This window comes from Carlito syrichta, unplaced genomic scaffold (genome assembly GCF_000164805.1).
Source record: "Carlito syrichta isolate Samal-C Ts95f unplaced genomic scaffold, Tarsius_syrichta-2.0.1 Scaffold315821, whole genome shotgun sequence".
Lineage (NCBI taxonomy): Eukaryota > Metazoa > Chordata > Mammalia > Primates > Tarsiidae > Carlito > Carlito syrichta.
In genome coordinates, this window is record NW_007259917.1 from 199836 (window position 1) to 226580 (window position 26745).

The 26745-nt window shown below is 38.4% G+C and overlaps 1 protein-coding gene across 5 annotated transcripts; it reads left to right on the forward strand.

Moving 5' to 3' along the window:
• The first annotated feature begins 5416 nt into the window (after positions 1-5416).
• INSIG2 (insulin induced gene 2) lies at positions 5417-26745 on the forward strand. 5 transcript variants are annotated; one of them, XM_008073314.2, is made up of 6 exons: positions 5417-5532; positions 13361-13740; positions 20551-20675; positions 24597-24763; positions 24946-25045; positions 26138-26449. In XM_008073314.2, the coding sequence occupies exons 2-6, from the start codon at positions 13497-13499 to the stop codon at positions 26177-26179; spliced, it is 678 nt and encodes a 225-aa protein (XP_008071505.1). In that variant the 5' UTR covers positions 5417-5532; positions 13361-13496; the 3' UTR covers positions 26180-26449. The 5 variants fall into 5 exon arrangements, with proteins under 5 accessions (XP_008071505.1, XP_021562280.1, XP_021562279.1 ...); XM_021706604.1 differs by having other exon boundaries at positions 5464-5532; positions 13361-13368; XM_021706606.1 differs by lacking the exon at positions 5417-5532 and adding an exon at positions 5540-5656 and having other exon boundaries at positions 13361-13368.

Here is a 26745-nt window from a genome sequence, read left to right on the forward strand (position 1 = left end):
CACAACCTAACAAGCCACCTAAAGAAGCTGGAAAAGCAAGACCACAAAAACCCTAATTTCAGCAGAAGAATCCAGATCACCAAAATAAAAGCCCAAATCCAGGACATAGAAGACAAAAAGATAATACAAAAAATCAGTGAAACAAAAAGCTGGTTCTTCGAAAGGATAAACAAGATTGATGGTCCCCTAGCTAGACTGACCAAGAAAAAATGAGAAAAAAAACCAAATAAGTACAATCAGAAACACAAAAAATGAAGTCACAACTGACCCTGAAGAAATACAAAAGATCATTAGAGATTACTACGTACACTTGTATGGAAACAAACTTGAAAACCTTAAGGAAATGGAGGACTTTCTGACATCACACAACCTACCTAGGTTGGAACAAGAAGAAATTGAGACCCTAAATAGACCAATAACAATCAAGGATATCGACTACGTAATAAGAAAACTTCCTTCAAAAAAAAGCCCTGGTCCTGATGGCTTTCCAGCAGAATTCTACAAGACATTCAAGGAGGAGCTGATACCAATCCTACTGAAGGTATTCCAGGCTATTGAAAAAGATGAAACTCTCCCCAAATCATTTTATGAAGCCAACATCACATTGATACCCAAGCCAGGTAAAGATCCAACAAAGAAAGAGAACTACAGGCCAATATCTTTGATGAACATAGATGCTAAAATTCTCAACAAGATCCTAGCAAACCGGATTCAGCAATACATCTCAAAAATCATCCACCATGACCAAGTAGGCTTCATTCCTGGCATGCAAGGCTGGTTCAACATTCGTAAAACCATAAATGTAATTAAATACATCAACAGATGTCAAAACAAAAACCACATGATCATATCATTAGATGCAGAAAAAGCTTTTGATAAAATCCAGCACCCCTTCTTGATAAAAACCCTTGAACATCTAGGCATATGGGGAACATACCTCAAAATAGTAAAAGCCATCTACGAGAAACCCACAGCCAGCATACTCCTAAATGGACAAAAATTGGAACCAATTCCCCTGAAAACTGGAACTAGACAAGGATGCCCACTCTCTCCCCTCCTGTTCAACATAGTATTGGAAGTCCTGGCTAGAGCAATCAGAGAAGAGGAGGCAATCAGAGGTATTCAAATAGGAAAAGAGGCAGTCAAGTTATCTCTCTATGCAGATGATATGATGGTGTACCTCGAAAACCCAAGAGAATCTGTCAAAGGCCTCCTTACATTGATAAAGGCCTTTGGCAAAGTCTCAGGATACAAAATAAATGTACAAAAGACAATCGCATTTCTCTACACCAATAATAAACAAACAGAAACCCAAATAAAAAACACAATTCCATTCACAATAGCCACAAAAAAAATGAAATACCTTGGCATCTTCCTAACCAGAGACGTGAAAGACCTTTACAATGAAAATTACAAAACACTGCTCAAAGAAATCAAAGCTGACACGAACAAGTGGAAAAATATTCCAAGCTCATGGATCGGAAGAATCAACATTGTGAAGATGTCCATCTTACCTAAGGCAATCTACAAATTCAATGCAATACCCATTAAATTACCAACAACATTCTTCTCAGACCTAGAAAAAACAACACAGGAATTCATATGGAAACACAAACGTCCAAGAATAGCCAGAACAAACCTCAGCAAAAAAAACAAAGCAGGTGGTATGACAATACCAGACTTCAAACTTTACTATAAAGCTACAATCATCAAAACAGCTTGGTATTGGTACAGGAACAGGCATATAGATCAATGGAACAGAATTGAGATTCCAGAAGCAAAACCTCAATTTCTCAACCAACTCATCTTCGACAAAGCCTCCACCACCTACCACTGGGGAGAGGAGAACCTATTCAGTAAATGGTGCTGGGAAAACTGGCTGACCACATGCAGAAGATTGAAATAGGACCCCTATCTATCCCCATGCAGAAAGGTTAACTCCAAATGGATCAGAGACCTAAATGTAAAACCTCAAACCATAAGAACCTTAGAAAAGGAAGGAAATACTCTCATGGAAATCGGAACTGGCATCCAATTCCTGTACAAAACCCGAAACCCACAGGACATAAGAGAGAAGATAGACAAATGGGACCTTATTAAACTGACAAGCTTCTGCAGAGCCAAAGAAACCATCAAGAGAGCAGGGAGATAGCCTACAGACTGGGAAAAAGTATTTGCCAATTCTAGGTCTGACAAAAGCTTAACATCCTGGATCTACAAGGAACTGAAACGTACTGAAAAGAAGAAAACAAACAACCCCATTATAAAATGGGCAAAAGATATGAACAGACACTTCACAAAAGATGACATTCGAGCAGCCAATAAACACATGAAGAAATGCTCAACCTCACTAATCATCAGGGAGATGCAAATCAAAACCACACTGACATACCACCTAACTCCAGTCAGAATGGCAATTATCAACAACTCAAAAAATAACAGCTGCTGGAGAGGGTGTGGTGAAAAGGGAACACTTCTACACTGTTGGTGGGAGTGTAAACTAGTGAAACCTCTGTGGAAAGCAGTGTGGCGATTCCTAAAAGCTCTAAAAATTGACCTTCCATATGACCCTGCAATCCCCCTACTGGGAATATACCCTGAAGAACACAAATCACTCTATAAAAAAGATACCTGCACATGTATGTTTATTGCAGCGTTGTTCACAATAGCAAGAACCTGGAAACAGCCATGCTTCCCATAAAAAGAGGACTGGATTTTAAAAATGTGGTACATATACACGATGGAATATTATGCAGCCATAAAAAAGAACAAAATCATGAATTTCGCAGCAACCTGGATGGAACTAGAGTCTATAATACTGAGTGGCCTCTCACAGAAACAAAGATCCAAGTATCACATGTTCTCACTCATATAATGGACCTTGAACATCCAATGTAACACTATAGGAAAATGATTGACGGTACTGGGAAACTATGGGGGGGGAGGGGGATGGGATTAACAGTAGCAAATATCTGTCTAAGGATGGGAAAACACCTCTTATCAACAGGGTGCCTGAATGAAACGTAATTGTACACCTAACCCTTAACTGTACCCCACAAAACCATAATAAAAAATATTGATTAATAAAAAAAAGAAAGTGAGTCTACCAATATCTTACTTCAGCAAAGCCAATAAACTTTTGTGAGTGTTTGTATTAGCTAAGTAAAGAGTTATTTGTTTTCTAACTTACCTTTTAGTCTGCTCTGTGGGAGAACAAACACCATGTAAAACTAATGGAAAAAACCTTTCTCTGAAGTCACAGAATTATCATATTATTCATATTACTACCTGTGAAAAGAGCCTAGGAAATCATCCAGACCAAGCCTTCATTTTGCAGATGAATAAAGCAAATGTAAAAAATGTATTCATTGGGCATGATTATATACATGCTGTCACAGTGCCAAAATACAATCCAGGTTTCAAGAATACTTCACCAGGGCTTCTATTGACCATATGACACCATCGTCAAAGTAACTTAAAAGTTACTATGATTTCTCAAAGTTCTATTCAAGTCATATGTATATATATATATAGATCTATCTATCTATCTATCTATCTATCTTCTCAAGTTGCATTCTGGCATCATTTAATTTAGGATTTCAATGTTTCCATACTAATAACAATTTAGTACAAAGTCATAAACCTGACGTTTAGAACTCGTATGTCTCATCATATATTTTTCCACATGCCAGGCTCTACAATCTGTTTCATGTTTTTTCAACTTTGAGCTCCCACCAGAATGCCTCTCCATATCTGCATATTGATGATTAATGCCCACTGAAAGGCCACAACTTCCATGAAAACTGTCCTCAAATCTAATCAAAGAAGACAATGGCCCTCTGTATTTCTCCTAAGAATTTTATATCCTGCCTTGTCCTGCAGTAAAAACTGACTGCATTGGATGTAAGAACCTTAGGAATATGATGCTTACTTTTCAAGTCCTGTTCCTCCTTGCAATTAATACATACTTAAACTAAACTAAATGCCTAAGCTAAAATTTTCCATAAAGATTTTTCTTGAAGGTAGTTTCTAAGTGTCTGAAAATAGATGGGTTGGGGTAGGCATGAACTGGATGTACAGGACTCATGTTATTTTAAAGAGAGCCATGATATCAGGATATTTTGCAGTTATTGTCTCCTTTCTGGGTGCTTTTTTCTTCTTTAAAAATTCCTCATCCATTCCGTATAATGGCCCAGATCTTTTTTTACTGGTAGTGTAAAAACTTACAGGAGTGAAATTTAAGAGCTATAAGAAACATTTTTTAAAAAGGAAATTTTATATAAATACTAGTTTAGAAATATTCTGCAGCAAATTCAGCTTCTCTTTCAATTTTCAGAAACAAATGTACTGACAAAAGGTCAGAAATATAAAAAATCCATCTTATCATTTATTATTTACCAGTCGAAAGTAAAAGAATTTACCAGCGGATACTCTTTTGCTAAACTATTAAGCAATTATTCTAGGTCCATATTTCATCTAAAACATACAAGAATATTGTAACCTGACTGCATCCATAACATATTTTGGGTTAAATAAAAGGTGATCTATGGAATAGAGCAGTAACGCAAAACACTCAGGAGGTCTTTTTTTTCCTCTCTCTCTTCCTTTCTCTTAAGATTTCCCCCCCACCCATTTCAGAATAGGGAGACAACTCCTTATAATGAGTGCCTTTTGGCATTTATATATGGTTTGCTTAATGCACTGATGGCACTAATTTCATTCAAAATAAAAGTTCACCTGCACAATCTCCAAAGATCTGTTTGAGTTGTTGCGTATTCTAAGAGTATGGTTTTAGATTCCACGGAAAATAATACTTTGGACAAATAAAGTGATGATGAAGTTTTGTATTTTCTCAACTTTGGTGTAAACCTCTAAAGCCCCTCCCATGAAAACAACCGTCTCAAAACTACGCTGGACGTCCTGGGGGAATGATCTGGAATGAAAAGCGCATCAAGTGCTGGAGAACGGAGATACGAGAGAAAGATCAACTATGCTCTTTTCCCGAAATAAGGTATGACTTCGTAGCGGAGGAAAAGGGGCCAAGAGTGAAGTCTGGCAAAAGCACACTAACATCCACAGCCGGGGTCCTTAGCGGGAAGAACTCGGAAGCCCGCGCTCTGCAGCTCCCAACTTTCGGCTACGCGACCAGAGACACGCAGAGGGCCGCGCCTCCCCGCTGAGCTTGCGTGTGTAACTGCGCGATTCTCTTCCTCCGCCCACAGGGTCTGGGCGTCCGTCCTCACCCGCTACAGCTTGGTCAGCAAACAGCTGATCCGGCGGCCTCCCACCCCCTAGACGGTCCACGCCTACCGCCGGCGACCCATTTCGCGCCGACCGGAAGCACTTTTGCCCTGGCTTGCTGGTCCCCCAGCGAGTGCCAGCAGGAACCGGAAGCTCTTCTGCCCCGATCGCCGGAGCGCGGCCGCGTTGGCCGCACAGGCGCAGTGGGCCTCGGGCGGAGTGGGGCGGGGGGGAGGAGGAAGAGGCGGAGGGGGGTACGGGGGCAGGTCCCAGAAGATGGCGGAGGCGGGGGTGAGTTGGGGGCTCCTGGCGAAGCCCGGGTGACGTGGTGCTGAGGGAAGCGACCTGAGGACGGGGGTGTCCCTCGGAAAGAAGAACTACTTGTGGTTTTGTAGCCCGAGAGCCCTGGTGGCAGGTGCGGGGAGCCAGGACCACAGATGGGCCTGCAGGGTGAGGGGCTCCGTTTACCTGGAGAGGGGCTCGCGAGGTCCAGTAGGGGACAGCTGGGTCAGGGAGAGGTCATAGATACGCCGAGGCTCCCTGGACAGTGGAATAGCGTCGGAGTGGGAAGAAGGCTGGAGGACGGCGGGCGGACAGGGCGACCCTGGAGGTTTTGATGAGGGGGAGGTCCCGAGCTGTCAGGACTGGGGTGGCTTATATCCAGGAAGACAAGAGATTTAGCTTTGGGCGGGATATGGATCCAAAGAAGGTAGGTATCGGGATCCGTTTTGAGTCCACCAAAAAGATGCGGCATGGGGTTTAGGAGTGGGACTTTTGCATTTTTAACTGGAATTGGATCCCTTTGGAGTAGGTGTGTGGATAAAGCCAAAGAGCACTCTTGCCAGGCAGGGCCTGGAAGTCGGTGGATAGTTCCTGGGATTTTAGGATCGCTCAGTGGGGACTGGCTGTATGGAGAAGGGAAGCAGTGTGGGTTAGAGGGGTGGGGGCGGGGAAGGGTGCTCACCCTTAAGTGATAACGACCCGTGTCCTGTTAACATTGGAAAAAGTATGATATTAGCCACGTCGTCTAGGAAAATGTGCCGCGAAGCGCTTGCTGCTTTGTAGGATTTGTGAAGAAGCGCTTTAAGAAGAAACGGCTAGGCTTAGCAGCTGGGCCACTGAAACTGTCTGGCATCAGTATCGCGGTGGAGCTGAGGACTGCAGGGGAAGACGTGCTCCAGTCTGGTGCAGAAAAAAGTAAAAGCAGCCAGGCACTAGCTAGATTGTGTATTCCAACTTTGGGGTTTGGCCCGGATAGTGAACCACCAATGAAGGCCTCACGGCGGTAGGGGGGAAAAATGAGCTGTGTAGGCTTCCTGTTTTCCCGCCTTCATTCTTGCTCTGGACTTTGCGCTCATTTGTCATGGTGTGTTATGTCATAGTTCTCAGTTCATATGTTGTATGCATTGACCAAGCTGTGAGTCATGTACGTTTGGGAAAGAGGCTGATTCTTTTTAAACTGGCAACTGTTGATTTTGCAGATAGTCACCGTGAAAACCAAAGGAGAAAATACAGTTCAGTAATTTGAAGACAGTTTGTTTTCACTTTTGGCAGAAAGTGATCCCCAAATGATGGAGTAACTTTTTAGTCACCGAGATTTGACATTTCAAAGCAACGATGGGATGGAAATGCTGCTGGCATAATGCTTTTCTGTGTCTGGGTTTTAATGTTGAGAGGAAGGAGTTGCAGTGTCTTTAAGGCAAACACTTTTTTCTTCCTAGAAGTTTTTAATGTCTCTAGCCCGTGCTTTTATTTAAGGGGAGTTAAACCATTTCATTGATTTAAGTGTGTTTTTTTCTAATGTTCGTGCTTGTTTTATTTGGACAATGCCATTCTAATTAAGAGCGCATGTGATGAAAAAGATGTGAGGTAGTAATTTAGCTTTATTATTTAGAAGCCTGTCTGATATGAACACCAGAAATGACAGAGTAATCTGAGGGAACCGACATACATTCATCTGTGAGTGCTAATCATTGGAAGATGAATGATCTTGTTTTTTGGCTTTAGGGGGTGTTGCAGTTGTTAAAATGCTACCGGTTCTTAAGGTTACTAGGAGATTTTGTGTATGTGTTTGTTTTCAGATAAATGCCTGTTGCCTACAAGTTGTTTCAGTGACCAACATAAACTTCGATTTTTGTTCGCAAAGCCCTTATAACCCCCTTTTATTTATCTAAAAGTTAGGCTATCAATCCATTAGTAGGCAGTTGATGATTTGTCATTGATCTATTCAAATTGTTTGGACTAATTTTGTTCAGTAATGTATTTCCTAGAAACTGTAGGTCAGGGTGAAGGTAGAATTTTTCATATCTTGTGGGAAATTTTTCTTTGTGAATTGCTGAAAACATTATTTTGACATTGATTGCAGTTTATCTGTGTAACTTTAAAAACCATTTCTTGTTTGGCACTGAAATTGTTTTTGTATCGTGTTTGCTGGTGGAGGCAAGGTAGTGAAGTAGAAATAACTCTGGACGTAGAGTGAATGGACCTGGTTCTGGTGCTACCTGGTAACAGTTTTGTGATCTTAGAAAGTTATTCAGTCTATTTTATTTTGCAAAATGGGGATTAAAAGCACCTGCCTATTTACCAGGATTATTGATGAGAATCTATTGAGATACTGTTCTTTAAACAATATCTTGATACCAGCAACTTCTTTCCAGGTCAGTAAATTATTTGTCGAGTAATCTAAATTTTTTCAAATATGTATATTTTTTTAATTTTTTGAGAATCAAATTTGTCATTAATGTAAGAGTAATATTTAAAGATATAGACACTTTTAGTTTTAAGAAAATAATATCAATACATAATCAGAAAAACAGACTTCAAAATAAACTTAAATTAAGGGATACTTATTCCTCACAGCTTGCCCTTTAAAATAATCCACTCCCCTAATGTGTGACTGATATTATAAACATGTTTTTTTAGGAATTTTACTGTTGTATAGTAGGGAGTGAAATGGTTTTGTGGAATTTGCTATTCCTTTGATGAGTCTGGTCGGTTTTTAGCATTCTCTGTACATGTTTGTGGGATAAGACCCATTGGTACAGCCTCGATCTTGTCCGTTCACTTGACCATTCTGCATCTCATTTGGCCTTGCCAGTAAATTGAGAGACCACCGGTTCTTAACTTTTACTTTGTGTGGATCATGGACTTTTTTGAATACTCGATATAAATTATGGAACTCTTTTCCCAGAAAAATGCACATATACATAGTATTTTTGTTTTGCTTTGCATGGGCCTCATATACCTCTGGAATAGATGCTCCCAGATCCTTGCTATTTCTTATAGCTTTTATTTTTGTCTCCAGTAATGATATATTATTATATTATGATGAAGTTACAAAACTAGCCTTTTGGGTCTCATTCAAATAAACATCAAACAAATGTCTTATTTTTTAAGAAAATTTTTGAGATAAAGTAGAAAACTATAAACAAGCACTGCCAGGAAAGGCTGAATAAACAGCTGGGGTAGAAAACATAAATAGTTTAGAAATTCCCTAGCAGCCTCGAGATAGAATGAGGAAAGAAAAGTCTAGCAATCAATGGCTCTCATTTGGAAGACAGTGCCTCCCTGGGGGCATGTGGAAATAATGTGGGGACAATTTTGGTTATCACAAACGGGGGAGGGGGAATTTAGTGGACAGGAGCCAGGGATGCTAAATGTTTTGCAATGCTTACAGCGGTTTCACAAGACAAAGAATTGTCCTTCCCAAAATGCCAATGCCTTTTGACAAAAGCTGCAGAGTGTGAGATGGAGGTTAGCATGACTGAAATAGCTTTTTAAAACTGAGGTTATTTTGCTCTTTTAAAAATATTAATAAACTCTTGAGAAATCTTAATACTATTTTCCATAGAGGCTATATTAAGTTTACTAAGTTTAAGTAAGTCTAAGTAAGAACTAAAGATAGATCTACTATTTGATCCAGCAATCTCACTACTGGGTTCCCAAAGGAAAATAAATCATTCTATCAAAAAGATACCTACACCCGTTATATTTATCCCAGCACTGTTCACAATAGCAAAGATATGGAATCAACCTAATTATCCATCAACAGATGATTGGATAAAGAAAATATTTAAATAAATATATATATAAATAAGTGTATATATATATATATTTAAATGAAGGGGACCCCCCCCAAACCAGAATTGTCTCCAAGGTGAGTCTCTTGTAGTTCAGGCTTCTCCTGCTAGGTAAGTGTTCTAGGAACGCATCAGCATCAGTGTGCCAGCTAGCCTTGTTGTGAGAGGCTGTGTGAAATTTTTTTGGAGATTCTTTCAACGGCTTGCCCATTTCATTATGGGTGATTTGTGAGCACACCTGCCCACATTAAACTGAGTGTTCTGCAGTTTTGGACCTAAACCGCATGATCCCCATGCCTCACCCTTCCTATTCACATGATCTCACTCAGAGTGGCTTTTTTGTTGTTGTTTCCTTGCCTTGACAATGGCAAGGAAAGGAGGACTGGTGTTATCAACACCCAAGAATGCAGTTGCTGATTTTTTTCACTAGCCCTGCTTCCTTATAGAAACTTTAAAAGCCCTCTCTCCTTAAAGCATATGCCATGCTTATCTGTGAGTGTTGGCCCCTTTCTGTCTGTGGAAAGTGGATAATAAACTTTGTTTCTTTCTTTTTGAAAAAAACAAAACAAAAAAAGGAAAGAAGGAAGGAAGAAAAGAAAAAAAAGTCCTCAAAGGGAAACGTTTTGCTGGCGTGGAAGAGGTGAAACAAAAAAACAGAAGCACTAAAAGTCATCAAAACCGATGAGTTCAAAAACTGTTTTGAGTAGCAAAAAAAGTGTCTTGATAGATGTATTGCATCAAATGGAAAGTACTTTGAAGGTGACTAGAGTTTAAACATGTAAGAATAAATACACAATTTTTTGTAAATTCTGTGTTTTGGGGTCCCCCCTTATAACATGCGATGGAATACTACTCAGCTATGAAAAAGGATGATATCATGTCTTTTGTAGCAACATGGATGGACGTGGAGGCCATTATCTTAAGTAAAATAACTCAAAGTGCCACATGTGCTCACTTGTAAGTGGGAGCTAAATAAAGTCTCACATGGACATAGAGAGTAGACCTTGGAAAGGCAAGAAAGAGAGGAGGGTGGTGAGGGATGAGAAATTATTTAATGGTTACAATGTACACTATTCAGGTGCAAGCCACACTAGAAGCCCAGCTATGTAACAAAATGAAACTTGTGTCCCCTAAATCTGTAAAAATAAGAAAAAATTAAACATAATGTGATCTTTGCCATTAATTTCCTTTTGGAAAAATTTAGAAACAGAAACACATGATTTATTAGAGCAATTTTTGTTACTTGAAATGTGTATTCATCCTCTAATAGCTGTTTTTGCAGCACAGTGTGGGAAGTTTACTGTGTTTACGGGGATTCTACGAAGTTAAGAGTCAACAGTTGCTCTCATACAATGTGTAAGTTAGCCTCCTAATTTTTTTTTACTTGAAAATATCTTTTTACACCTTGATCTAGTACTTTTAAAGAAAATTTCAAGGTGTTTGTACATTTATTCTCATTGTCTTTGTGCTATTATGTAGTACCTACTTAGATTGGCCTAGTACCTTAGAATATATTATAGCTGTGATGGTTTTTTGATGTCTACCCATCTCTTCAATAACCAAATATCTTCATATTGACCCTTGAACCAAACAAGAAATCTGAGCAGTTGGGGTGGAATGGGACTCAAGGTGTAGAGGAAAGGGGATGGAATTAGTTAGACCCTAGGTAAAATCCCACTTCTAATACTGTGTATCATATGACCATAAGCAAAGTGCTAAATAAATCTCTTTGACTTAGTGTCCTTATCTGTAAAATAAGGATGATAATTGTTACCTTTAGGATTATTTTGAAGATTAAAGTTGCTATATGCCTGACTCAGAGTGGGCCCTCCATAAATGGGTGCCCTCTCATCGATTGTGATGATGAATTCTGTAGCTATTCGCACCTTGCCCAAGGTGACTAGAGCACTTGTTGTGCTAATATGCCTGGACACCACAGCAAAGAATAGTCTGCAGGACCAGGTCAGGAAAAGATGTTTTCTGGGCATTATCAGTTAGCATCTAGAATATATTCATGAATCAGCTGTACTGTGTACTATTTTTTCTAGTCTTCTGAGCCATAGAGCTTGGTTATACTATAGACTAAGTAAGCTCATGAGGACTAACTTGGGGATAGAATTCCTCCTTGAGCATAGGACACAGACCTTTGGGTGTGGCAAAGGCTCAAGTAAAAAAAAACTGTTGCACATGCCTGTAATTCCGGCTACTCGGAAGGTTGAGGCGGAAGGATCGCTGGAGCCCAGCAGGTCGAGGCTGCGGTGGCCGGGAGCGGCCACTGCACTCCAGTCTGGGCGACAGAGTGAGACTCCAACTCAAAAAAAAAAAACAAAAAAAACTGTTGTGTTAAGTGTTTCAAATGTGAAACTGATAGGCTGTGAAAGTTACTAGTATATTTTCATTTTCATACTAATTATTTCTAATTCAGCCCCATTCTCTGCAGTTTACATGTGGGTTTTGTTCCCAGATCTATTTGGAAGGACGTTTGAGACTTGGAAACTCGGAGGAAATGTATGTGCTTTAAATGATGATTAGGAGCTAGGTTTGCCTTCAAAAAAGCCTGCTTAACTCCACAGTTAACTCTTTTTAAAAGAGTTAACACAATTTAATTAAATAAATATAAATATGTGGTGCTTCACTCTGGGCTAAGCAGGAACTTTTCTAGGTGTATAGACACAGTGGGTTATATAATAGTGAATAAGGCCTGCATAAAAAGTTTATAGTCTATAAAGCAACTATACCTGTAATTATAAGATAGTTATAAGTGCTGTACTAGGATTTTAAATAAACTGCTTTGGGATTCAAAGGAAATATGTTTATGTACTGACTTGTGAAGGTACCTAAGATATATTGTTGTTGGGTGGGATAAAAGTAAATTACGAAAATAGCCTGTATAGTTTTTTCCCATTTAAAAACTGTTAGTATTTATAGAAAACACGACAGTTTGGGAGGCTGAACATCATGGTAAGAATGAGGACTTTGGAGTCATGGATTTGAATCTCAGCTTGACCTCTTACTAGGTCAAGCAACTTAAACTTTCTTTGCTTTTTTGCCTCTTGTGTAAAATGGACATAATAATTGCACTTACCTCTTAGGGTTATGATGAGAGTTAAATGAGTTGCCATATGTCAGGTGCTTAGAACAGCATACAGAAAGCCCCAAATGTTACTTGTCTTAAACATGCACAAAGGAAAGATCACTTTGGTTAGAGGACTGGACCAATACCTAGAATGACTGCAGTAGCAAAGTTCTGGGTTTTAGGAGTCAGGGGCCAACAGGATAAAATTTGTTAGACTCTATCAGTTAGATTATTCTTCAGTTCCTTAGCTTCCTTTCTTCTGTTTCTTCCTCTGGCTTTCTCTCAATTGCTTCCATGAGTGTTAATAAGTGCAGATTGGATTGAGGCAGGGGTGGCACATGGCCGTGGCCCTGGGCAGAGCGAGTTAGGTCCAGTTCATGTGGTCGGTGTATGTGTGGTGTGTGCATAGTAGTCTGAGTTTGATAGAATGCTTTTGTGCCGAAATTCAAATATATACGCACTAAACATTAAAACAAGTCATCGCGTTCTTCTGTGGAGGTTGTCCTCATGTGCAAGTCACGTTTTATTGTGAAAAATATAGCATTTCGGTTAGCACATGTTGATTTTCTGTACGTGTAACATATTCTGTTGTAACCGATGAGCTTGGAGAATTAGAAGAAACAGAACTGGATTTTGATCTTACAGATTCTAGTGTGTCTTAGATTACCTGTTCCACTTATATCTGAGGTGGAACAAGCTATTTTAACTATTGTTCTAATCTTTAGGACTCTTGGGTCACTTATTTTGTCCTAGTAAATGTAACACTTTAGTTTTTATTACATCATGCATATAAAAATACTTTTAAAAACTTTTTAAAAATTCAGTAAATAACTAATTTAAGGTAATTTAGTATGCAAACTTATCATTTCATTATTTGTCCTTTTAAATGAACTATTATTGAAATAAGAAAGATTATAATAATGTATCAGATGTGCATTGATTTATTTTTTCTTATCTCTTGCAGGATTTCTGGTAGGTCCTATTCAGGACGACATGTCGTGGTACTGTTGAAACTTCAGTCTACCTTGATTCACAGACAGTTGAGCTTCTCAGCTGGGAAGACTTTTTTTTTTCTCCTGGCTTACTGAACTTATGAAACCATGGCAGAAGGAGAGACAGAGTCACCTGGGCCCAAAAAGTGTGGCCCATATATCTCATCTGTCACTAGCCAGAGTGTAAACTTGATGATTCGAGGAGTAGTGCTGTTTTTTATTGGAGTATTTCTTGCATTAGTGTTAAATTTACTTCAGATTCAGAGAAATGTGACGCTTTTCCCACCTGATGTGATTGCAAGCATCTTTTCTTCTGCATGGTGGGTACCACCGTGCTGTGGCACAGCTTCAGGTATGTGTAGGGTGTTTCTGGAATGCTTAGAAAGGCAGTAGGGTAAATGAGTGTGGATGTTGTTTGAGCAATAAACTTTTTTTTAAAAAGTCAGTTTTATTAAGGTATAATCTAGATACAGTGCAGTGGACCTATTTTAAGTGAACAACTTGCTATGTTTAGGCAGATGCATTCAGTTAAGTGATCACTGCCACACTCCAGCTATTGAGCATTTCCGTCACCCCCCAGCTTCTCTTGCCCTCTTCCCATCCATTCCCCAGGCTACCGGTGATCTGCTTTCTGTTGGCATAGATTATTTCTGCATGTTCCAGTGTGTAATGTATATGGAATCATAGAGTATGTACTCTTTTGTGTCTGATTTCTGTCTGATCTGTGAACTGTTACAATTTAACCCTAAAAACAATTGTGTTGCCCTTAAGGACGAGGCATCTAACCTCTTTTTTTGTTTTTTGTTTTGAGTTGGAGTCTCACTCTGTCACCCAGACTGGAGTGCAGTGGCCGCTCCCGGCCACCGCAGCCTCGACCTGCTGGGCTCCGGCGATCCTTCCGCCTCAGCCTACCAAGCATCTGAACTACAGGCGAGCGCTACCACACCCGGCTAATTTTTTGATTTATTGTACAGATGAGGTCTGATCAAGTTGCCCAGGCGGGTCTCAAACCCGCGGGCTCAGGCAATCCACTCACCTCAGCCTCCCAAAGGCACGGGATTACAGGCTGAGCCACCGAGCCCAGTGGCATCTAACCTCTTAATTTTGTCCTTTCTTAAACCTCTCATGTTATTATTTTGATGATGATCACCACTTTAAAGGGTTTGATGTGTGTCTTGCTTTCACAGTAAATAAAAACTTAAAAATGGAATAATTTTATTCAAGTTTAAAACTTCATCTTGTATTATATATATTTTTGGTTAAATTTCTTTCCCTTGATATCTTTTCACATGTACGTTAAGAATAATAAATTTTTAAAGAGAGCAACAAGTTAAACTCTTTTTGTTTAAAATTGTTGTTATCCTGTTAGTTACTTGAATCTCTTTTTGGTGGTGGACAGTGTGTAATAGGTAGAGTGGAGGATTTTAGTCGGAATGATGCTCCACTTCTACAGTGGCTTTTGTTTAAGCCATAATCATGTGGTGGAAGATTATTCCGATTGAGGGAGAAAAATTGCCTTTTTGAATATCCGTTGGTATCTCATACTTGCATATACATGAATACTTTGCAACATAACATAGGTCCTTCTTGATTTACATCAAAGAGCTAGAGATCAAAGTTGTGAGATGTTTTAGAATCACTTCATGAAAGCTACTGGACAATTACATAATCCTGTTGCATGAATAGAAGAGCATTGTTGTGGTAAGGTTTCAGTGTGGTTTATGTATTGATGTCTCACCATTACAATATTCACATTAAAAGAACAGTCATAAAGGCAATGATTCTTTGTTTCCCCAGGGTTATTATTCTCTAAGGGAATAGACAAAATAGTCTAAACAAAGAGAAGAAAGAATAAATTATATTTTATCACTCTTTGTGGTATGTCCTAGTCCTCATGCATTTTCTTTTCTTTTACCTTGATTCAGAAGAGAAAAATAAAGTTTTCCTAACAACTTTTTCTAGTTCTTTATTTTTTCCTGTGGTATAGTCTCTGTCTGGATGCCAACAGAAGCTTTTGGGGACTTGGAAGAACATGTCTTTTCAGGATAGACAAAAATGTCAGAGAAGGGAAACTGTTGCTTACGAATGTCTGCTAATGTGCCATGGACCTCCCTTAATCCCGGAGCAATTTTGGGAGAGAGACAAAGACCCTGAGGTGAAGAGAGGAAATCAATGAGCCCAGGGTCCTGGGGCCAGTGAGTGCTGGGCCTGGGCTCAAATATCACATGCTGGGGAAGGGGAGAGAGGAAGCTACTTTTGCTTCCCCTTATGCAGGATGTCTTTTTTCAAGCCTCCAGACTGGAGGTGCCAGACCTGGCTGGAATACCCTGGAGTGGGCTGTGTTCTGGGGCAGAACAGGATCATGTAACCGAGTTTTCATTATGCCTCTTTGTGGAAAGGAATGCGGTTGCGTCTGCTGCCTGGTCCTTCTGTTCCCATAATGTGGGCACTTTTGCCACAAACTCACATTTAGGAAGGAAAATTTCAGATACTACTGCAGTTCAGCCACTGTAGTCCTACTTTCCTTCCTATTTCTAGCCATTGATAAATTTAACCTCATGCCTTTTCACTGGGGGATTTGCATTTACATTTCTTCGGAAATATTTCTTCGGAAAGCAGTACCATAAGGCAGGAGTTCCCAACCCCTGGGCCATGTGCAAATATTGGTCTGTGGCCTGTTGGGAACTGGGCCACACAGCAGTTGGTGAGTGGCAGGCAAGTGAGCAAAGCCTCATCTGTGTTTATAGCCACTCCCCATTCCTGCTTGAGTTCCACCTTCTGTCACATCAGCTGCAGCGTTAGATTCTCATAGGAGTGTGAACCCTGCTGTGAACCGTGCATGTGAGGGATCTAGGTTGCACACTCCTTATGAGAATCTAATGCCTGATGATCTGAGGTGGGGCCAAGGCAGTGATAGTAGCACTGGGGAGTGGCTGCAAACACAGATTAGCATTAGCAGTGAGGTTTGCACATGTCCTCCCCACCATGCGTGAGAAAATTGTCTTCCGTGAAACCAGTGCCAAAAAGGTTGGGGACTGCTGCTCTAAGGTGCCTGGGCAAAAGAAAGTAGAGTGGCACTTGGAAATCTAGATTCCAGATAACTCTGTTACCGATTTTGTTAGGTAAGTCATGACGCTTAGCAGATGAGAGTGAAGATACAAGATTTGAAGTTGCCAAAGATGGAAGATGTATTCTTGCATAACCTCTGCTTTCCAACCCATCCATCTTCACTTTAGGAAAAGCATTAAGGGAAGGGAAGTAAATGACATAAGAACCACAGTGTACATGAGTTTGTGTGTGAATGTGGTGCATATGTGTTTTTGTATATATGTGTTTGTATGCATTTTCAGAGCATCTCTGGGTTCTTACATCATAAGTCAGAAAAACCGATAATCATCTTTTGATTTTTGTAACTGAAAATCAGTTAGATGTTCCAACTGACACTCATAGATTGAGCAGCTACCCTCTGGAGGGGCTCCAGAAGTACTAGTTTCTAAGTGTAAGCTGAAGGGCCCCTGGGTATTTGCTATTTTTGCCTATAGCACGGCCCTGGAAAATTTGCTAGTAGTACTTCTGTAGGGACAACTGATAGAGAACTCTGGTCAACATCTTTTGATCTCATTTTCTTTTACAAGTTGAGTAACTTTTTATGTTTGCAGTGCACTAGAATTGGAATTAGAAACCTCTTAAGCATTATTGAGGGCCACAGAGGAATCTTTCTAAAGAATAAATAGATAACTTGTTGTGTGGGTAAAATGAGAAGTTGCCTCAAAAATCTCAAGTAGCCAGGTTGTGTCCAAACCTATGAAAGTAATGTCTAATTTTAAAAGAAAAAAATATTTTCCATGTCATTATGCAGTGTATGATCCCATTCCTGGAGAGCCTTATGAGGCTCCTCCCTCTCTCTCGCCTCTCATATCTAGTTTTTAAGTTTTACATCTCTCCTCTGTCTCTTTCTTGACAGAGGAGGTCTCTTTCTTGACAGGTTCGGGCCCTCAACCATTGCACTTGGAGTCTTTATCTTTTTCTTTCTGTCTCTAATTTTGTGCCCACCCCCTACCCCAGGCACCTCGTGTACACTCACTGCTGGCAGAATGATGGTCTCCCTCTCTGGTATAAATGCGTTGGCATTCTTTTCCTGATTGCTCAGTGTCTGCAGGGTAGAGTCTCTTTATGATATGCGTCTTGCCTACTTTTATCCTCAGAGTCTTTCTGGACCCGGAAGCTCCCTTTGTGCCCAAATCTCACAGTTTCCAGGTAGCACTGCTTTCATTGACAATGCTTGTCCTCAGATACCTCCCTTTGATGAGAAAGCCATTCCCATACCATTCCTGTCTCAAGGATCACCTCTTCTGTGAAGCTTTTCTGACAGCCTAGCACCCCATCTCCCCCACCCTGAAACATGCAAGAAGACTGGGACCCCTCTGTGTCCTATTAGTGCTCTTCCTAATGTAGGATTGTGTCTAATTGTTTCTTTGGTCACTTTGTAACTGGAATCACGTCTTACTCTATTGTCTTTTTTAAGTCCTTAGTAAATAACAAAAATCAGACATGTTGTTGGAGCTTAAGGATTTGTTGAAGGAAAACATTACCTTGTCATAATTTTCCATGAAAGTGTACCTTACTGAGTGGTTTTGTTTCTTCAGCCACTTTTTCCTTGCAAAGTTTTTTGATTTGGCTGTGTTCCTTTTAGTGTCTGACTGCATTTAGCACACTCCGATGAAAAAGGGATGACTTACTACTGATGTTTTACAAACATCTTCTGTCTTGAATCTTGGTAGGCTATAATTAGTTGCTCAAGGATATCACAAGAAATGTGATTTTGCATCAGAGAACCATCTGATTAGATAGTGCTGTGTTTGCTTATAGTTTTACACAGGCATGGTTTTAATGGTCTCTCTTGTTAGAAGAAAGTATAAGAGGAAAAGAAGCACAGACACATTGTGCTGAGCTCTCAAGCAGTGGAGCCTCACAGTGCTGTGTATATTGCTATCAGACTCTGCCATGCCTTTATTTAAAGGAAAGAAAGAAGACATTTAATGGGAAATGACAAGCTTCCTTGAATTCTCCCTCTCAGTGAGCAACCGAGAACCATGCATACTCAATGCATTTGATTTTTATTGGCAAATCCCAAGGTTGGCAGTGTGGCAGTTTAAATTCCTTTTTGTGTTTTGCTTTCTCTCCTCAGTTGTCTCTCACTAGCAAGTCTGACATCACATGCATAAAAATATAGTCAATTTTACTTATTTATATCTTTGCACACACATGTCAGTATTCTCTATGTGATAATTCTTTACCTATGGCATCAACTGCTGAAGAAAATTGTCTTGGAATGACTGCTCTTAGTTGATTTTGCTCAGCAGCAGGCAAAAGAGAATATATATTTATATTTAATATGTGTGTATATATATGTACCCACACACATACACATACACACACAGAGAGAGAGAGAGAGAATATATGTGTGTATATAAAGAGAATATATATGTGTGTGTGTGCGTGTGTGTATAGAGAGAGAGAGAGAGAGGAATGACAGATGAGCTGAGCTGTTTCATGACCTCTTGAGAAAACAAAAAGAGGTGATATTCATTTAGATATATTTCAATTGTTATGCATGGTTGTGGCTATTTTAATTGTGTAGAAATTTAGAAATGTCAGTTAATCTCAAGATTTTAGAGCAGTCTTTTAAATTAATATAATGGGAAACTTTTAGATTTACTAATAGTTGTTGGAACTCTGCATTGTTGAGATAAATTGTTGATCTTTTGGTAGTCTGTGAGCCATCTGGATTCAGAAAATGCTGAACTCAAAAGAGTTGTATGCTAGAAAGTGCACAGTATTCCAGCACCTCATTTTCAGATTCAAGAGTGGTCATGCAGCCTCTTTCAAATGCTGTATCATTGATATACTAGCCTGTGATTTTTTGGTATTAATTGGTTTCTGTTTTTCTTTGAATATTGAATACAGCACTTGTGAGCTATAGCTAGCCAATACTGTACCAAGTGAGGGGAAAGGCTGCTGACCCTCAGGCACTTAGAATTTAGTAAAATAATCTCATGATACATCATGGTGGCATTGGACATTTTAAACATGCTTTTCAGCTGATACGACAGCAGCATTTTTATTACCAGAACAGCAGCATAATCATTCTGTTTTTAGAAAGATTAGCAAATCAAAGCTGCCTAGCTATTTCCTGTTAAATTTAATCTGTGGAAGTATATTTTCTTTGTAGTTTGTTGAAGATTGTTGTGGTTCATTAGTCTTTTTAAATGACTAATCTAGCATTTAAACTCCTCTCTCCCACTAAATAAATAAAATGTTGAGGTTTGAGAAATATTTAAGATTTGAATGAGAATATTTTGGGACTCAATCATAGACATTTTGTATTCGGTTATTTATAATTAATTATGCAGTCAGCATTCAAGATGTTCTTTTCCAAACTAAGAAAAATATACTAAGGTGATTTTCTTTTAACGTAAATTTTAATTTTAAATGAAATTTTGTAATTCCTATAGACTTTGTTTCCTCCATGTATATATTATATATGTGTTAATATGCAGAATGAGCCTTATGTATAGATTTCTGTTGTGAACTTTCTTGCTTTGGCAGTATGACCTACGGTTGATTAGAGGGTGTGGGGAGAAATGAATGAGTGAGGTGCTAACTGCAGAAGACTGAGATGAGAAGCTGGTTGGAACATTGTATGTGTGATGAACTTGTTGTACATGTTTATGCTTTTAGATTTAATTTGTATTTGTGGCATTTAATAGTGTATTTCATGGTTATGTAGCTTAGAAAGAACATTGCTTAACTGCCAACTGGTTTGATGCTTTTTAAGTCTCATAGATATCAGTAGTAGAAAAGTAGCATGAATCATCTAGTCCAGTCTGCTAAGTTGTGAGTCATACATTTAGAGTGTTTTGCCTATAATAAGTTAGAATATTGTTGTAATCATTTATAGTGCTCTCTTCTGAATTGTTGTTTTCTTTCTTTTGGAAGGTAAGTTTAAAAATATCAGTGACTGATGTTAAGTAACTTGAGTTTTTTGGTTTTTTTTAAGTATCGTTAAATGTTTATGGTGTTTGTAGTGATTCTTTTAGTGTAAGTGTTGCCAGTATAGCATTGGAGATGACTTAATTTTTTTCTCTTGTTTTTTTCACAGCTGTGATTGGGTTATTATACCCCTGCATTGACAGGCATCTGGGAGAACCACATAAATTTAAAAGAGAGTGGTCCAGTGTAATGCGGTGTGTAGCTGTCTTTGTTGGTATAAATCATGCCAGTGCTGTATCCTTTATGCTGTAATGAAATGCGTAATAACATAGCAGTTTCCAACAAACCAAAGGTTAAACATCCCCTTGCAACTTCACTGTTGTCAAATTGTGATATATCCACTTAGTCATAAAAGAATGTGAACAGTGTTATTGGATATCAAGGTAGTAGCTATGCAATTATAGAGTGGGGCATAGCCTTTCATTTAGATCTCTCTTTTTCAGTATCACTTAGAAACTTGTATGTTTAAAAAAATTTGCATTTGTCTCGAATTAGGTTACTTCATTTTACTTCTGTGTAGTTTTGGTAATTCTAAGATTGAAACAGATATGTTTTTCAAAAATATTTTTTCCTTTCTTTCTTCATTTAAGATTTGCCAATAAGGATATACGTGGTGGCTTCAGGTGCTATTTTTGTTTGTTTGTTTTTGTTTTCTTAATTTAAAAAAGAGGTATATATATATTTTTAAAAAGGTAGACTCATTTGTTGGTTATTCTTAAAAGTGGCATAAGTAGAAATATACAACTTAGACCTTGGCCAAAAATAACTCTTTTACTCCTAACATATTTAACATAAAATATATATTTTTTAAAGTTCTATTGTTTGAGGATTCTGACATTTTATTTGGTGATTAATGGTATTTTTATAGCGATCTAGCCAGAGGGCTAAGTTAGTTTCTATTTCCTTTCTCCCCTCTGCCTTCAATCCTTAAACAAAAAACGTCAGTCCTAGAACAATTTTTTTTGCCCTCATAAGGTCTTCATGCTGTCATTCTTCCTAATGCTTCTCTATCCCCTCCCCAGCCTCTCTAACTTTCCTTAGAAGAAGGTCTGGGAAATGCTAGTCCTGTCTTCTTTTTTCTAGAATATGTGACTTAGGCAGTAAATGTAGCAGGAGCCCTGGGTACTTGGAAGAGCAAGAAGATTGACTCAGGCTGCCAAAGGTTTGCTCTTGTAACTCTGGGCTCAGGGATGGCAGAGTTAGCCAGAGAGAAAGGGTGGGTCATGTGACAAGTAGATTCCTGTATCTTTCACCAAAAGTAGGGAGATGTTTTAGAGAAGCTTAGGAACAAACCATGGAAAGAAACAGGGTCCTAGATTCTGAAAATATATCTGACTTCCTGTGCCCAGTGTGTTGGCTCTTGTAGGTCTGTGAATTTGTAAGTCCCTTTGTAAGTCTATTTTGGTTTTCCATTTCCTTTTGTATTAAAGAATTTTCCAATATGTTTATTTTGGTGATCTTTTTTGAGATTTTTTTTCTTTTTGAGATTTTTTTTCTTTTTGAGATTTAAGGTTTTATACAAAACAAATCTTGTGGTTAAGAGGACTTAAAAAGATAAAACCATAGACTATTATATCTAGAAGAGAACTTAGAAATCACCTGGTTCCACATTTCCTTTGTAAAGATAATTTAAAAAAAAAATTGAAGCTGGAGAGATTAGGTAATTTGCTAAGTACTACAAGGCTGCAGTAGAGCTGAAACCAAACCCCAGAGGTCCTGACTCAAGTCTAGAAACATATTCTCCTCCTCGGGGGCCCTATAAGTATATAAATTCTTCTTCATCTGATGGATTAGATCTTTCTATCCCAGACATTTCATCTGTGATTCCTTTTCCTCCCTCTATCCCTTCCTCCCTCCCTCTTTCTTTTTCTTTTCCTTTTCCTTTTCCTTTCCCCTCCCCATTTCCCTTCCCTCCCCCCGCCCGCCCCTTCCCCTTCCCCTTCCCTCTCCTTCTTTTTTGAGAAGCGGTCTTTCACTGTTACCCAAGCTGCATTGCAGTGGCACAATCATAATTCACTGCAACCTCGAACTCCTGGGCTCAAGACGATCCTCCCATCTCACCCTCCAATTAACTAGGCTTACAGGCATATGCCACCATGCCCAGCTAATTTTTCACTTTTTTGTAGAGACAGCTATGTTGCTAAGGTTGATCTTGAACTTCTGGCCTCAAGTGATCTCCCGTCTCAGCCTTCCAAAGTGCTGGGATTACAGGTGTGAGCCACCATGCCCCATCTGTTTTTGTTGTTGTTTTTTGTTTTGTTTTTTGAGTTGGACTCTCACTCTGTTGCCCAGACTGGAGTACTATGGCTGGATCACTGCTCACCACAGGCTCAAACTTCTGGACTCAGGTGATCCTTCCGCCTCAGCCTCCTGAGTGGCCACCATGCCTGGCTATTTGTTTTTCTTGTTGTTGTTTTTCTTGATATTTTGTAGAGATGAGATCTTGCTATGTTGCCCAAACAGGTCTCAAAGTCCTGGGCTCAAGTGATCCTCCTACCTTGGCTTCCCAAAGTACTGGGATTACAGGTGTGAGCCATTGCACCTAGCCTGATTTCTATTTTTAAGTAGAAACATTCACGTAACTTTTTCTGAAATTTTAAAAACTTTACATATGTAGTTTAAATTTTTTGCTTTGTTTATTCTTTTATTCTCTCTCAACAAAATACCTAAATATAGCAATCTTAGTGGTTCCTTATGTCCTTTTGGCAAAATACAGAATGTTTACAAAATTTATAGCATGGGCTTTTAATATTAGGTTACTTAGACTTTAGAAAATCATGTAATTCTATTTTTAAGGTTGTTGTATTTTACCTGTGTACCCTGGAAGCTGCCTTATTTCCTTTGACTCTTAATAAAATTTAGTTAGCAAAGATAGAACCCAGTTAATGTCCAATTTCATATTTTACATGAGTGTTTATTACATGGAGAAATCAGAGCTCAAGCTTTTTCCTTTGAGGTGTAAGTATCATGATAGTTAAAGAATAAGAAAAGCTTTTCCAGAAGGTATACTCACATGAATGATAGGTTTCTTAATAAGTCAGGCCTAAACAAGAAATAAACTTGAGAGAGTAGCTCTCAGATGCAGAGATGTAAGCAAGCTGGGTGTTCAGAATATTGGTTTGGTAGGGGTGGGGGTCGGTGTTGAACAATGAGGTATTAAAAGAAGCAGCAAATGGCTTTGTATACTTTTTGCGGGGGGGGAGGGGAGGGACTTCTCTGTAATTGTAGCTGACCAGTTAGTTTGGAGAGATATGTAGTCCCCCCCTTACCTATATCTGGTTATAGAGCCAAGATGTGGCCTTTGGGACATAGATAATGTACTTTCAATGACACTTGAAATTAATTCCCTTTAGTGTAATCCTCTAGCAAAGAAATGAGAAAATTGAATTTGTAAAGCTTCATTTTTCCCAGAGATTTTTGGAATAGAAAAAGACTGAAAATTTGTGAATAGATGCTTAAGTAGGTGATGGAAATAAAATATCATTTGAGCAAACTGTCCTATACCAGAAAGTCTCAGGCACCAAAATAGCTTGGCAGGTTGCAAGATAATGTTCACTTCAAGGCTTTATCCTCAACAAATTAAAACTAGAACAGTTGACATAATAGAAAGGGATACTGTGTCCTTGGTACTCTTGTTTCTGAACTGCATTATTATAAAATGTGTCTGTCAGTAAATCATAGAGAGAATGTGGTACCCTGTTAAATAGCTGTCAACTCTTCTATTTTCAAGTTCCTGGTTGTTTTTCAAGTAATTCTAAACCTGTTTGAGAAGTAATATTGGTTTCCCTTTTTGCAGAAATGTGTTTCTTTAGCAATACTTGTGTTCTGAGGCTTCCGGCTATATTTTTAGCAAATAAAGGATTTCTTAAATAATGAACTAGCCTTATAATTGAGTATGTATATAGACTGTTATGTTTTTGGAGGGGTCACAGGTTGGTAGGCTCTATTAATGAATGCTCTCTGCGTGTCTGATATTTAGTAAACACCAAAGACAATTTAATTCCCTAGTCTCATACATTGTACTAAAAAACTGAAGGCGCTTTGAGTATAGCAGTTAATTCCCTTCTCCACAGTGGCACCTCTTATTTTAGAAAAACGATTGGGTGATATTATTTGATTACAAATTTTAAGATGACTCCTTTACATCAATCTCAGAAAGTGGATTTTGATAACAACATACAGTTGTCTCTCACACTGGCTGCACTATCCATTGGACTATGGTGGACTTTTGATAGATCTAGAAGTGGTTTTGGCCTTGGAGTAGGAATCGCTTTCCTGGCAACCGTGGTCACTCAACTGCTAGTTTATAATGGTGTTTACCAGTAAGTGTTAATCTTTTTGGTGCTTGTTTGCTACATAAATAAATAACTGAGAATTGAAATCCCATAATTGATATTTTGAAATTAGGTTAGCCAGTTTAGTCTACAGTTTATTTTCCTTATGATTATCTTAAATGTCATTGTACTTTCTCTGTGGGTTGTTAAAAATATTTCCATTATTCTAGATATACATCTCCAGATTTTCTCTATGTTCGTTCTTGGTTACCATGTATATTTTTTGCTGGAGGCATAACAATGGGAAACATTGGTCGACAACTGGCAATGGTAAGCAGATGCTTATTTAACCACTTTTCTGTATGAGATATATGACAAGTTTTCTCTACATGGCAGTCCTTTAAGGGAGAGGAATTTGGGAAGACAACATTCTTTGATTTCTCTCTAGCACTTCAATTAAAATAAGTCATTTGGAAGAATTTATTCACAAATGTATTAAAAGTTGCGGCCCCCGGAGAAAAAAGCCCCAAATGGGTAACATGATATGATTTACTGCTCATATGGGGATGTATATTTATTTACAAATCTACAGGTTTCCACTACATGAAATAGGGATAGTCTTAAAAATGTAAAGGGACACTACTCATAACCACATTGTTACATTAGATATAAATTAGGACTGTCTCCAGGAAATCAAGATGTATTTTAGTTATGAAGGAAAAGGACACTGTTGATAGCCCTAGTCATGAGTGGCAAGGGTTAGAGAGTAACATCCTGAGACAGTAGTTTCATGAATAAATGCTGCCATTTTACCATTTTGGCAGCTAGGAGAATTGAGTGATTTGCTTTGCTGTTTTTTATTTTTTATTTTTATAAACTAGCTTCCCAATTATTCTAACCCACTGATTTCCTTTATTTTGAGTTGTGGGTACATTTCTGTAACTGTACTTTAAAAATATTATTTCAACCAGAAGCTTTTGCTAATGTAATAGATTTTTTTTTCACTGAATCATACAGTGATTTGAAAAAACAGTGATCTGAAGTCACTACCTCAGTCCTGTCCTTAAATTCATTACCTATCCTTTGCTAATTCACTTTACCAAGCACTGAAAGAAACCTGCTTTGCTTCCTTTCATGTTACAGGATTGATCTAAATCATATGCTGCTATTATTTGCTTGTAATGCAGAAACTTAATCTTTTTCCTGCTTTTTTCAGTGGCTCTTTTGCTTTTAGGATGTGAATTATCATTTTCCCTATCACATTTGCCATTTAATTCTGGTAATTATGTAACTCTCAGATTCTTTGAGGCATAAAATGGGCATATATGAATAAAGTGTTCATTTTTAGTGTAGTTGAAAATTGCTATTCAGAAAAAATGTAGCTTTTTACTCTGTTAACCTTTTAATATTTTACTTTTGCAGTATGAATGTAAAGTTGTTGCAGAAAAACCTCATCAGGAATGACTAAGGCAAAAGTATCTTCTGTACAGAAAAACAAGATGAAAGGGACATGTAAATGATACACCAACAAAACTTGGGACTGTAAAATTGCCAGGATGCAGCTTCTCCCTTGATTGGTATATGTGTGTATATGTACACAGACACACATATATATTTCTGCAATCTGTGATTGCTTCATCTGTAAATCTTAAAAATCTTTGTGTATTTTACTTAAAACAACTGTAAGATATATATATATGTACTACATTAAAAAATGTTGATTGATAGATGAAATTTTTAAATTAATTTTTTAAACATGCCATATATTGTATCACAAGGTTGATGTGCCAAAATATTCTGTTACTGTCTTGCAGAGTTTAATGCTTTGAACAATTTATAACTTAGTAAAACAAGAGAAAAGCCAAAAATCAGAAAGCAAATGGGAAGCTGGTATTTTCTTTCACTTACTGTTGTGCCTTTTTATTTTTCTAATCACAGCAGTATGAGTGCCCTAATGAGTGGTTACTTTCTGTTTTAATATTGTTTCAGTGAGATTTGAATGTTTTAAATATTTAGTGAAAATGAACTTT

Bases quoted from the DNA above. Each gene is read 5' to 3' on its own strand.
- INSIG2 (XM_008073314.2), top strand. From the start codon at position 13,497: ATGGCAGAAGGAGAGACAGAGTCACCTGGGCCCAAAAAGTGTGGCCCA. The intron at 13,741-20,550 runs GTATGTGTAGGG...TTTTTTTCACAG, and splicing joins GTGCTGTGGCACAGCTTCAG to CTGTGATTGGGTTATTATAC. The intron at 20,676-24,596 runs GTATCCTTTATG...CATCAATCTCAG, and splicing joins GTATAAATCATGCCAGTGCT to AAAGTGGATTTTGATAACAA.